This window comes from Haliotis cracherodii, unplaced genomic scaffold (assembly GCF_022045235.1).
Source record: "Haliotis cracherodii isolate W230 unplaced genomic scaffold, xgHalCrac1.p SCAF_18, whole genome shotgun sequence".
Lineage (NCBI taxonomy): Eukaryota > Metazoa > Mollusca > Gastropoda > Lepetellida > Haliotidae > Haliotis > Haliotis cracherodii.
Genome location: NW_027266273.1, coordinates 944,832 through 957,097, shown reverse-complemented (window position 1 = coordinate 957,097; position 12,266 = coordinate 944,832). Strand labels below are relative to the sequence as shown.

The 12,266-nt window shown below is 39.1% G+C and overlaps 1 protein-coding gene across 2 annotated transcripts; it reads right to left on the bottom strand.

Annotated features, from left to right (window-relative positions):
- Positions 1–3,031: 3,031 nt before the first annotated feature.
- Positions 3,032–7,388, bottom strand: LOC139466088 (GTPase IMAP family member 9-like). Of its 2 annotated transcripts, XM_071248102.1 has the most exons (5): positions 7,316–7,388; positions 7,143–7,165; positions 5,839–6,737; positions 4,442–4,546; positions 3,032–3,427 (listed from the first exon to the last, which is right to left on the bottom strand). In XM_071248102.1, exons 3-5 carry the CDS (start codon positions 6,719–6,721, stop codon positions 3,366–3,368), a joined length of 1,050 nt encoding a protein of 349 aa, XP_071104203.1. In that variant the 5' UTR covers positions 6,722–6,737; positions 7,143–7,165; positions 7,316–7,388; the 3' UTR covers positions 3,032–3,365. The 2 variants fall into 2 exon arrangements, with proteins under 2 accessions (XP_071104203.1, XP_071104204.1); XM_071248103.1 differs by lacking the exon at positions 4,442–4,546.
- Positions 7,389–12,266: the final 4,878 nt, after the last annotated feature.

The following is a 12,266-nucleotide window of genomic DNA, read 5'->3' as shown; positions in this document are numbered from 1 at the left end:
TTGTTTCTTCGCGTGGTAATACATATTGTATAATGGGGTCATCACTAGTATAATTATGTAACCAAATGTCGCGAGCTGAAATCTTGATTTACATTTGAGGTCGGTATCTTGGTATCGAGTCCACTGTTTGAGTTGATTCTGTTCTTCCCTGTAGCTTTAATGTGTGCAAATAGCACCCTCTACAAATCAATACCACTTAAATAAAAAACAAACAACCTGTTGACATTTACTAAATACATTACGAAAACAAAGTGTCTGGACTAGATTGATTCTTCTCTGGCGTTGCATTGGCCTGGCGCTGACCAATCAGAATCTTCGAATTACTGATAGTGTGCATCTTGGACTTGCATCGAGGTACATGTTGACATTTATCTGCACTTTTCCTGGAAGACTCTACTTACGATAACGGCCCCAGTATCACGTGGAGACATGTACTAGATATATATGTATGTCAAGGACGAGAAAACTATTAGCGAACATTCACTGAGCAGGATTACGTTTCCCCTTTTCATGAGAAAGTATTTTGTTTTAGTTTCAACATACTTATTTCATGTGATTAGGATCAGGTATAAGTTATCACGAATTTATAATGTCCTCCTGATACTGTCGTAGATGAAGACATACACTACTAGTAATTATTTACTATATATGAAACAAAGATAGGAGCGACGACTCAAGATTACGAAGTAATGACAATCAAATTGCCCCCGTCCCACTTTTGAGAGCCTGTATATCACTGATGCAGCCTTAAATTTTAAACTTAGATTAAGTCAAGTACATGTCAAAATAGGAATTGCATCGGACACAATTTTGTTCTCTGATGAGTTTAATTTGGAAATGTCCTTCGCATTCTACCATTAATCGTTTTGAGAGCTTTGCTGGGGCCTTGAATGTTGTAAGCCTGATCAAAACAAACGTAAGTGTCTTATGACGCCCTTTTAAATCTTCGTAGAGCGAGCATGCTTGTTGCTACCTCAGAAGTTGTGAAATGTTGACTCCAAAGGCTGAAGCTGCTGGAAAATTCCTCGATATAAAAAGAATTGTTTACTATTGGACGCTTGAAGTGGTAGGCATAGATTTAAATATGAAACAGATGAGGCAGTCTCACTGGTCTCTTTTATTTCTTGTTCAGATGAGTTCATCGGTGGTCGGGGACTAGCTATTTGACCATTATTAAACGATATCAGAATATTGATATACCTTGTTTTTACGTCAAACGCCTTTGCCAAATTCACGTGTTTTGATTTTGCCAATCCGAGCATAAATTCCGATTCATATGCATAAAGAAACAAATCTGCAAGGTAGTGAGCACACTACGTGTCTATAGGGATGCCTTCTTTTGTCTAAGTGTCCTATCGCCAAGAGCGAATGACGTCTCAGCGCTATGACGTAATGCCGACTTGATGTCATATCATATGTCTGTCAGGAGAAAGTCTTATACTTTTGGGAAATTTCTACCTTAGAGTCAGTCCTACACATCCACAGTGGAATCTAGTGTTAACTTGAAACACACTTCATTTACTGAATTTGCAAAATAATCTTATAACATAAGACGATACAACACTCCCATTTATAAAATTAGTGAACGGAGATATAGATTAAGTGTCCATATATTACTTTGCTTACTCAATGACGTCTATACTCGGAGTGTGTTTGAGCTAGCGATATTGTGTTTATATGTTATCTACGAACTGCGATGTGATAGTCACCCTGCTATAGAATACGGAGTTAAATCAGTTAGAGCAACCAACATACAATCCTGAAGTGTCCATGAGTGCGGTAACCTAGGGATAATTACAGTGCTGGGTCGTTACACTGGACCCGGGTTCGATAATATTGGAAAACAATTCTCGGAATGTTGCTGCAAGATTATTGTAAAGCGGCCTAAAACCCCATTTAGTCACTCACAAACAAACTCACTCACTCATTGAGGCAGGGATGATCCAGTTGTGTTCGGAGCCAAAATTCATTCCGTCCCCTATCCGCACCAGGATACGATGATCATGGGTTCGAATGGAAACGTATGCCTACTATACCTAGGGTTGGCCAATTGAAAGTTTACATAATATAAGGAAGAGAATGGGCATCGTTGACATTTGGGTTTTGGCCAGAATGTAACTTACATATGATTGACAATGAAATTCAGTTTGTATTGATATGCTGTGCATATGATAATATTAGTTCAAAATAGTTTCCATATTTCAATGTCCATACCTCTGCTAATCCAGGGGATAGTTTGATAACAATGTTGCAGTCCTCTGACTAAAAATATTTAGCAAAGTACATGATAGATGCCATCAATCTCTAAGCTGCACAACTGTAAAGACTTGCTGTTGTTGTGTTCAAAATACCTTCATCGTATTAGGTGTACGTGGGCCTGAGGCCTTCATACTGAAATCAATGATTGATTGAATCCAAGATCCGCCCCGATTATGATCTTTGGTATGTTGACAAGATATCTGTGCTCGTGAGTTACATCAAAGGGGTAAACGTCAACGATATGTGGAACGTTCCTTACAATTAGGTGACTTTGAACTCGTGAGATGGAATGGTGTTAATTCCAGTGGTCTTATAAAATAAACTTTCATTATTTTAAAGCCTCTTTTGTACCACTCAACGTCGTGTGATTTCGACTTTTACCGTCCGTCACATGATTCAGTCACTGAAAAAGCGTATGGTCAGCTCGACAAGCTAAGAGACTGAGCAACGTCCAATATCAGTGCAATTATAATTAGTCATGCCGGGGGTATTATGGGTATGGCCGATTTGCATATTACTATGGTGTCACGCGCCCCATTCGCATTTCATTGGCTGGAGCACATTCGTCACCCGAAATGGCACGAGTTGGTTACGATTGATTGTAGAACTGCTAATGTCATTCGGCATCACTCGTCCCTTTACACTATCTATAAGATCACGAGTTATGCCTGTTTAAAAAGAAAATACGACAAACTAACAACATTGTTAATTGTTTTTTTATGACAATGAATTCATTATATACAGAATAAGTGTTGTCATCACTGAATTAAAAAAATAACAAACAATAAACACTGAAAACAACCATTTATCTTCACCAAATCCGCCCATATATTCAAACGTAAACGCAAGTCGTTGTTCATGCTATTAACCCGAAGTTGGCCTGATCAAGCCTCATCAATGTATACCGCTATGATTAAGGTGACAATGTGTTGTCTGTGTTCTATTAAAATTATGAACTCAAATTTCTAGCCATGAACAATGTGTCTGACCTTTACAGGAAATGCGTGCTTCATAATAATGGTTCGGCTTTGTTTGTTCAGTGATATAAAAACGGAATATTAGAAATACAAACACTAGATAACAAAATTCAAAGATCATTTTGCTAATTAGATAATGAAGCATTTTGATCCTGTTTCTCCTTGCCCTTTGGTCGGAGGTTCTTCTTCATCTGAAACCGAAAGACGTTACAAAGTGAATCTATGTTATATGAGTGTAGTGTGCATCCTTAAATCCATTATGGTGGGTCTTCAGGAACACAATGTTACTCCGAACCCCGGGTGGTTAAAATGTGTGCTCTGTCTTGGATTATTGCTAATGCTGTCAACCAATGGCCTACCTGACCGAGTCTTCACATGTCGCCGTGGTCTATATGTAATATTGATGAGTGCGGCGTTATATGTTACACATTTATCACATATAATCAAACGAGCGTGGGATTGGTTCCAATGTGTCAATACTCTGTGCTCCCTTAAAATGAATCTTGAGAATAAAACTGATTCTAACTCATTTGATTCTCACTATGTTAACAAAGGCGCTTCCATGTTCAGTTCGATTTTCAGAATGTGTAATCATATATCAAAATAGTGGTAATAGTCTTTGATTATTGTTTTATTCTTTACCCTAGCACAAACAACAATTTCTCACTTATGTACTTGAATCATGTTAACATATCCCCAAAACGAAAGTATATATCAATGTATTGAAAACTGAAAATTAATTTTAGAAATATAGAAATTGACTGTACGGCTGTATTGATTCATATTCCAACTGTGTACATGAAAAAAAAGCACTTGTCAAGAAAGACCAGGGTACCTTGATAAAATATATTAATGCGTAGTGGAGACAAAATGAAAGTTCAAATTCTAATCTCTAATGTGAATGAAATATTGTATTTCACTATAACTCAGTAAACATAAAAAACCTTTACACCAATAAAAGTGATAATCTTGGATTTGTGTGCTTCTAAAAATAACACAATTCCATTATCACATTTACTTGTGCTTTGTAATGTACGTTTAACAGCAATTATTCTTATTCAATTTAATATTTATACAAATTAGACGGATTTCTTATTCATGTAAAGTTGTAAGCGTATTTTTATGAACAAATATTTTATTGAGAATGTCTTTCAAACTGTTGGATATACGTAATCTCTTAGCAAATAATTTCAGATAATACTTGCGCCCAATGGAATCTGTTTCGTCGGGTAATCGAGGATGGTTATTCTCAGGCGATGACGTCTTATGTTTACAACCAAAGCAACCCACAATGCTTCTCATGGTTCTGCCTACAATTGGTAAACTCCGAGTTAGTAGAAATTGTGTCCGAGGTGCTGGCTACTGTTGATGATCTCTACATATGTGATGTAAGCAGGTGCCTGTATCTCTGGCTCTAGCTACAGGTGCTTGTGTCTGTGGTTCTAGCTACTCTTGGTAACCTGTACATATGTGATGTAAGCAGGTGCTTGTGTCTGTGGTTCTAGCTACTCTTGGTAACCTGTACATATGTGATGTAAGCAGGTGCTTGTGTCTGTGGTTCTAAGTACTCTTGGTAATCTCTACATATGTGATGTAAGCAGGTGCTTTGTGTCAGTGGTTCTAGCTACTCTTGGTAATCTCTACATATGTGATGCAAGCAGGTGCTTGTGTCTGTGGTTCTAGCTACTCTTGGTAACCTGTACATATGTGATGTAAGCAGGTGCTTGTGTCTGTGGTTCTAGCTATAGCTACTCTTGGTAATCTCTACATATGTGATGTAAGCAGGTGCTTGTGTCTGTGGTTCTAGCTACTATTGTTAACCTGTACATATGTGATGTAAGCAGGTGCCTGTATCTCTGGTTCTAGCTACTCTTGGTAACCTGTACATATGTGATGTAAGCAGGTGCTTGTGTCTGTGGTTCTAGCTACTCTTGGTAATCTCTACATATGTGATGTAAGCAGGTGCTTGTGTCTGTGGTTCTAGCTACTCTTGGTAACCTGTACATATGTGATGTAAGCAGGTGTTTGTGTCTGTGGTTCTAGCTATAGCTACTCTTGGTAATCTCTACATATGTGATGTAAGCAGGTGCTTGTGTCTGTGGTTCTAGCTACTATTGTTAACCTGTACATATGTGATGCAAGCAGGTGTCTGTGTCAGTGGTTCTAGCTACTCTTGGTAATCTCTACATATGTGATGTAAGCAGGTGCTTGTGCCTGTGGTTCTAGCTACTATTGTTAACCTGTACATATGTGATGTAAGCAGGTGCTTTGTGTCAGTGGTTCTAGCTACTCTTGGTAATCTCTACATATGTGATGTAAGCAGGTGCTTGTGTCTGTGGTTCTAGCTAATATTGTTAACTTTAATTTTGTTAATAATCATTGTATTATTGAAACTAGATGAACTTAAAATAGAACCTACTTTGTGAATTTACAAGTTCAGTGAAAGGGTTGGTTTTACCTGTTGCTACAACTCAAGGTTTTGGAACACTAGTCATTCATGCGAAACATGTCTATACACGTGAACAATAAAATATCAAACATATGGATAACAATTGTACAGAAACAATTGTGACACTCACCTGCGCAAAACAATTAATTTTACCTGAGTTTGGCGTCTTTGCATATGTGCTAGATGTTGATATGTCAAGAAGGGGTGATGATTCCAGCTCCTTCTTTTCAATTTCTGGTCCTAACAGTGAAGGGACATCATCTGTAGGAATTGCTGGGGGTGTCTCTTTTGTCGTCTCTCGTATCAACTTTGCATCAAACTCTCGTCTAATCTCTTCACGCACCCCTTTCTTCATTTCTTCTTTCTCTCTCCTATACTCTTCCTCCTGTTTTCTCTTCTCTTCTTCCTCTTTCTTCTGCTGACACCCAGTGGCCTCATCAAGCATGGCCACGGTGTAGACCATGTTGCTGTTCTGCGTCTGGAGATCCTTCAACATGGATACAAGTCTCTCCCCATACTTCGCCCTGGTCTCCCAGTCTCCCGTGTTGTCAAAGCCAATATACCGCCCACCACATGCCGTTAAAAACCTCTGAAGTTCTGGCGTACTGTCTTGAAGGAACTCATCCAAAGTCACATCATCGTAGGTGAGTTCGTCCAACTTTGTAAAGATGACAATAGTAAATCGGAACACACCCTCACCAAATACTTCTTCTACAATGCCAATCATCTCTCTTTCTTCCGCTGTGAACCGTCCTATCTTAATCACCAGTCCAAAAGCATCGGGTCCCGGAAGAGAAGTTTTGATACTTTCTACCAATTTTAATTTACAGGTATCAGTGTCTGGGTTTGCTGCAAAGAATCCAGGTGTTTCAGAAATCCTCAATGATGTTTCAGAAGATGTTACAGAGTAAATGTTATCATCCGATTCCTTTGAAGTAGTCTTCAAACTTGTCCCCATAATGGACTCTACAACTGCTGTTTTCCCAGCCCCGTGGCGTCCAATAAGAATGAGGGATGCTTTACCTGTCGTTGACATTATGCTCCAGAGAATCCTTCAACATAAGGCAATCACTTCGTAACCTTTCGGGTGAGATTTTGTATGATGATTAAACATATTTTTCAGCTACAGACAGATACAAAAACAGAAATTATTATATTTAAAACTATGAGCCAGATGTCTTTTAAAAGAAACACCTTGCAACAATTTTTGTGCCCCCCCCCCCCCCCCTAAAAAAACAACACGGACACACGCGCACGCACGCACGCACGCACGCACGCACGCACGCACGCACTCACGCTTGCACGCACGCCGCGCACAGAGTCGGTCCCTCACAGTCCCTGATTTAAATGAAATACTGTTCCAAACGGCATTAAATCACATACTCAATTACTCATTAAGTGAGAGAGGGAGATTTAACCATGGAAGTGTAGGCTACTTTTAAAGCATGTATACTTACTTGACGGGGACGACGCTAGCTTTCTGAAAACAAGGAGAAAATACTGTTACTATTATTTTAACCTAAGTATTTGATCTACGCATAATTTATCAGCTGGAAGAAGGTGAAACGTAGATAATATTTACGTAGTGATGTATAAAACGTTACAATAAGGTTTAAACGATCCAACTAACCAAAGAGAATTCCTTATGAAAGCGCTAATGAATGTTCTGATGAACACAAGATGAATCTAGACAGATGTCCCAGCTGCAGGGATTACTGGTGAAGTCACCTTCAGTAAACAAGAAAACCTTCTTTTTGCGAACGCGATAGGCCTGACGCAGGACACCCAGATAATGACAGACTACATTTATGCCTATGGAAGATACACGAAGATAACTACATGTCCTCCTTGCAGTGTGTCTGCACTTGTTGAATAATCTGGTTATGATTTAAAGTTACTATACCAGAACACTGAAATGATCCTGCTACATTTGGATTTTACCCTTAAGAACAAGCAGATTCAGTGACGAAATGTCTGCTCAGCATAAGAATATTGTCAAGCAACAGTGATCACTCGTAAAAATAGCTTTTCGGTAAAGATATATCCTTTGACTTTAAAAAACACTTTTTTATGCACATTGTCTGAGTGACGGGTGTCACTAGTAGGTTAGAAAATGCTTACCCTTTTTGCGAACACCTGGTGTCATCACTGATTTTCAGCGATTCAGGCTTTTACGCCAAATGGAATCTGTTTCGGCAGATAATGGAGACAAGTTTTATAATTTTTTATCATGTCCATGACACTCAGATATGCACTTTGCACGGGGCAAGGATAATCGTGATACGTGAAGTTTGTACATGATGATCGATCTGCAGACGTCACTATATAAAAAAAACGTAGATAGAAGTTATAAATTGTCCTTATTTTCTATTCAACCTATCACCTGCCGCCGTAATATAGCAAGCATATAGCTGAGTGCGACGCTAAACATCGAACGATCCTATATATAGGCAGAGCTGAGTAAACCCACAATCTGATAAGAAAAGTCTGTATCTCATGATATGTGACATTATATGGAGTGTGGATGTGACCTTGCCATATGTATGGTGGCCGAGAGGGGACATCGCTTTCTCGCTCTATCCCTTTATCGATTTCTCGTTTTCCCCGCGGTAAAGCAATATCCCCGCTTGACCACAATAGGGGCCACATGTGCTCTCTGCTTCAATTGGTAGGGAATGTTGAATTTTTATCTCTATTTACTTAAAACATAATTTCACTGTAGTGATTTTAAAACAATCCCCAAGATTTTTGCGTAAAATGTAATGGATTGGCTTATGTTCCTATTTAGTTTTATGTGACCATCACGCCGAAAGCACGTGGCGGATCATTCCAATACGCTTCAAATAAATCAGGTTAAAATGTAAATATATACTTTTCAAAAGAAGTTGAGAAGACTATGGTCAATTAGTCATGGCTGATTGTATTGCAAAATACATTGTCTCATAATTGTGGGTGTTCTATTACTTGTTTTCGGTAGTATATGATGCTACAGTGTGTCATATCTGTTGTCCGTAAATATTCTTTTTCACATTTGATGTAGGATCAATTTGAATTGTGTCTCTTGCCTTATGCAAAATATATGTACTTGCATACAGTAATTTGATAAACGCCCCTGTGAGTAAGTGAGAACGGTTTTAAGTCGCTTTTAACAATAATCCAGCAATATCACGGCGGGGAACACCAGAAATGGGTTTCACACATTGTACCCATGTGGGGAATGGAACTGGGTCTTCGGCGTGACGAGCGAACGCTTTAACCACTAGGCTACCCCACTGCCCCCATCGCTGTGGCGTTACCACAGTTGATATGTGTACTTGTGTAAACTACACATATGGAGATACATACTAATCAGTATGGCCACATAGTTAACGTTGATAACAATATGAAGTGCATTACTATGAACACACATGTTAAATCATCTATCATTGTAATATTTTGTGCATAAAATCTTAAGTATAGTTGTGTCAAAATTGTGTGTGTGTGTGTGTGTGTGTGTGTGTGTGTGTGTATTATGAACAAAATGAAAATATGAACACCTATTCTGTTGTTATATACTACACTATAAATAACCACGTGTGTATACAAACTAAACGAAACAGCACTAATAGCGATGATAGTTATAGGAATGGATCACTGAATATCAGCTAAAGACGTTTAATGTAAGGCATTATGGGAAATATCGCTCTCTCGCTCTATCGCTTTTTCATATGAAAGAATCGGATGTTCTTTAACTTCTTTTGAATAGTATCTACTGTAAATCTTGAAATTTACGTTAGAGTTAATCATAAATGCAAAAAAATGAGAGTAGACTTAATTAATTAAACTTTGCATTTATGTCTCAGCAATGACTGTTGATAAGACGGCCTCACTGCACACTTTGAATAGCGGAAATACCAACTTGAATATAAAACCAATCGACTATCTCTTTCCACATTACGGTTTACTGAGAACAATATGTCATTCAAACACTATAAATTACATAATGGACATCCGGTAGTTTTACCATTGCTGGGGTGAGGACTTCCAGTTTGATGACATCTAACTCCGCTAACAGAATAAAGATTGGTATAAACTAAGTGTTGTTTTTAGGAAAACACTATTGTTTTTAGGAAGTACTCTACTCAGCGCTTGTAAGCGGTGTTATTTGCTGTTTGTTTTGATAACTAGGCCTAGGGGCGGGGGGGTCCAATAAAACTCCTAAATAGGGCCATAAATCAATCAAATATTATTTATTTTTATTTTTTTACGCAGAAACCCGTGGATTGTTATAAAAGAATTTACGTCTGTAGTGTTAACTTATGTTTAAGTAGATAATGAGAAAAATTCAACATTCCCTCTATATGTAGAATTTGAAATGTGACTGGAAAAATCTCAGCTCCCTTTTATGATTAAAACCCACCTCAGCCTCCCCCATCTGAGGTCAGATTTAATGTTATTTTAGGTCTATACTTTTTATCGTATAGAAACACATTACACATGGACCACTATAGTGGCCAAGAGGGAATATTGTTACATCGCGAGAAAGCGAGAAAGCAATAAAGCGATAGTGCGAGAAAGCGATGTCCCCTCTCGGGCGTCATAGTTGCGACGCTTTCAGCAGTATCACGGTGGGAAACACCAGAATGGACTTTATATGGTGTCTAGCCGGTTCAGCCACATTTCAAAAATGACTATTGCCGAATGCGCCACATTTTCAGCTGTGTGCATTTCACCTACCCTAGCCGGGGAGTTGCTCCACGCCACCTCGTGACAAGGTGGATGATGTGTGGCTTGATGCCATTGCTGACTCTCCTGCTGGCCCTTAAGTGACTGCCTTCATGGACTATGTGACAACCAGTTGGGTTCAAGGACAGGCCTTCATCCCAGAGATTTGGAATCACTTCGACAACCAAGGCCACCGTACCAACAATCACCTAGAAGGGTGGCACAACAAGATAAAGAGACTTGTCAAGAAGTGCCACCCGAAGTGCCGATCTACGAGGTAGTGAAGCTCTTTCAGCGCGAGCAGTCACTCACAGAGGTTGCAGTCCTGAGACCCTCTCACCAGTGGTCAGAACCTTCACGAAGAAGGAAGTACAATTCATCACACAATCGTGACCTGTAATGTGACAATGTAATATGACCTGTCATGATATTCATCAATGTAATGTTGAAAAAATTATCCCTGTTATGATTTGAATAAAAAATGAGAAAACAAAACTTGCTTTGTTAAATACGGTAACCTGTTAGAATCACAAAGCAGGTTTTGACAGCATAGCCACGAGAGCCACATTCCTCAATCACGCAACCGTAACCATTGCCACGAGAGCCACATCAATTTTGGCTATCTATTTTCGAAATGTGGCTTAGGCGGCCTGTAACCCTTTATACATTGTACCCATGTGAGGAATCAGACCGGGATCTTCAGCATGACGCGACGAGCGAACGCTTTAAGAATCAGGATACCCACAATTTGACAGGACGGGATATAATAGTGACATGATCGTTTGCAGATGCATGACCAGTATTGGCCAAAAAGGTCGGTTCTGTCATTCATGAGTTTTTTTTACCAAACTGCTTTTTCCTAATTTCTTTCCATTGTCATTATAGTCTGTTTGCTACAAAATCAAAAACCAAAAAGCAACAATTCCTCTTAAAGGGCATGGAAGTTATTTATTTGTCAATACCAAATCGTCAAGATTATAAAATTCATATAGCGACGTGCATGTACGTTTATGTATATTTGTGGCTGCTTGTACTAGTCCGGAATAGTCTATCTTTCAAACACTTGCATGTTTTGGGCATGATCACGAACGTATTTGTTGTTTGTATGTTTCCGCGATGGTATAGCTACACGACAGCGGCCTGTAAATAATCGAATCAGGAACAGAAATACCAGTGGTTAATATCATGAGCAACGTTCCACGCAGTCGGTGTAATATATTTAGTCATGTATTTACCGTTGGGCTTTAGATGACATTATGTTTGAATAGATGTTGATTTACGCCGTAGTCAACAATATTCTAGCTACATCTCTGCCGTGGACAAGTCGGACAAGTGGTTGATAACATGAATGTCGCCAGGTCACATACAGTATCCACACGATGCTCTCTGATCGACTCCAACGACAAGCATGGCGATTCAGGAGAAGAATTGGACCTTAGTACATGTATTCCACGATGGTCCTTAGAGTCGACAACAGAGGGTCGGATGGTCATGCTCCATGAATTGGCTGATAGCCCCAATGGCGTGAATCGCTACTCACAAGATCCCGTGTGGCGAGACAATTAATTTAACCACTCAACCTACATTGTCGATCCAACCCTGGTAAAGGAGTAATTCCTTTAAGATAATATGTGAGGTTTAACGTCGCATTTAAGATTATTTCCCACTAATAATAATAAAGTCCATTTCTTCAGCGCCATTTCCGTCTACGTAGTCGCTCATAGCGCCTCACAAAGGGTCATAGACGCATCTAAAGAGATAAGTCTTTAGTTTTGTCTTGAAAGTGTCCAGAAGGGAATTCCAGAGCACAGATGCAGTGTGAGCAAAAGTTCTGTTGCCGAATGCTTTGAGTGAGACCATAGGGACACTAAACTGGA

Coding starts and splice junctions, on each gene's coding strand:
- LOC139466088 (XM_071248102.1), bottom strand. CDS start 6,721: ATGTCAACGACAGGTAAAGCATCCCTCATTCTTATTGGACGCCACGGG. Junction 4,547..5,838: donor TGCAAAGACGCCAAACTCAG/GTAAAATTAATT, acceptor TACCAATTGTAG/GCAGAACCATGAGAAGCATT. Junction 3,428..4,441: donor CGAAACAGATTCCATTGGGC/GCAAGTATTATC, acceptor TTTCGGTTTCAG/ATGAAGAAGAACCTCCGACC.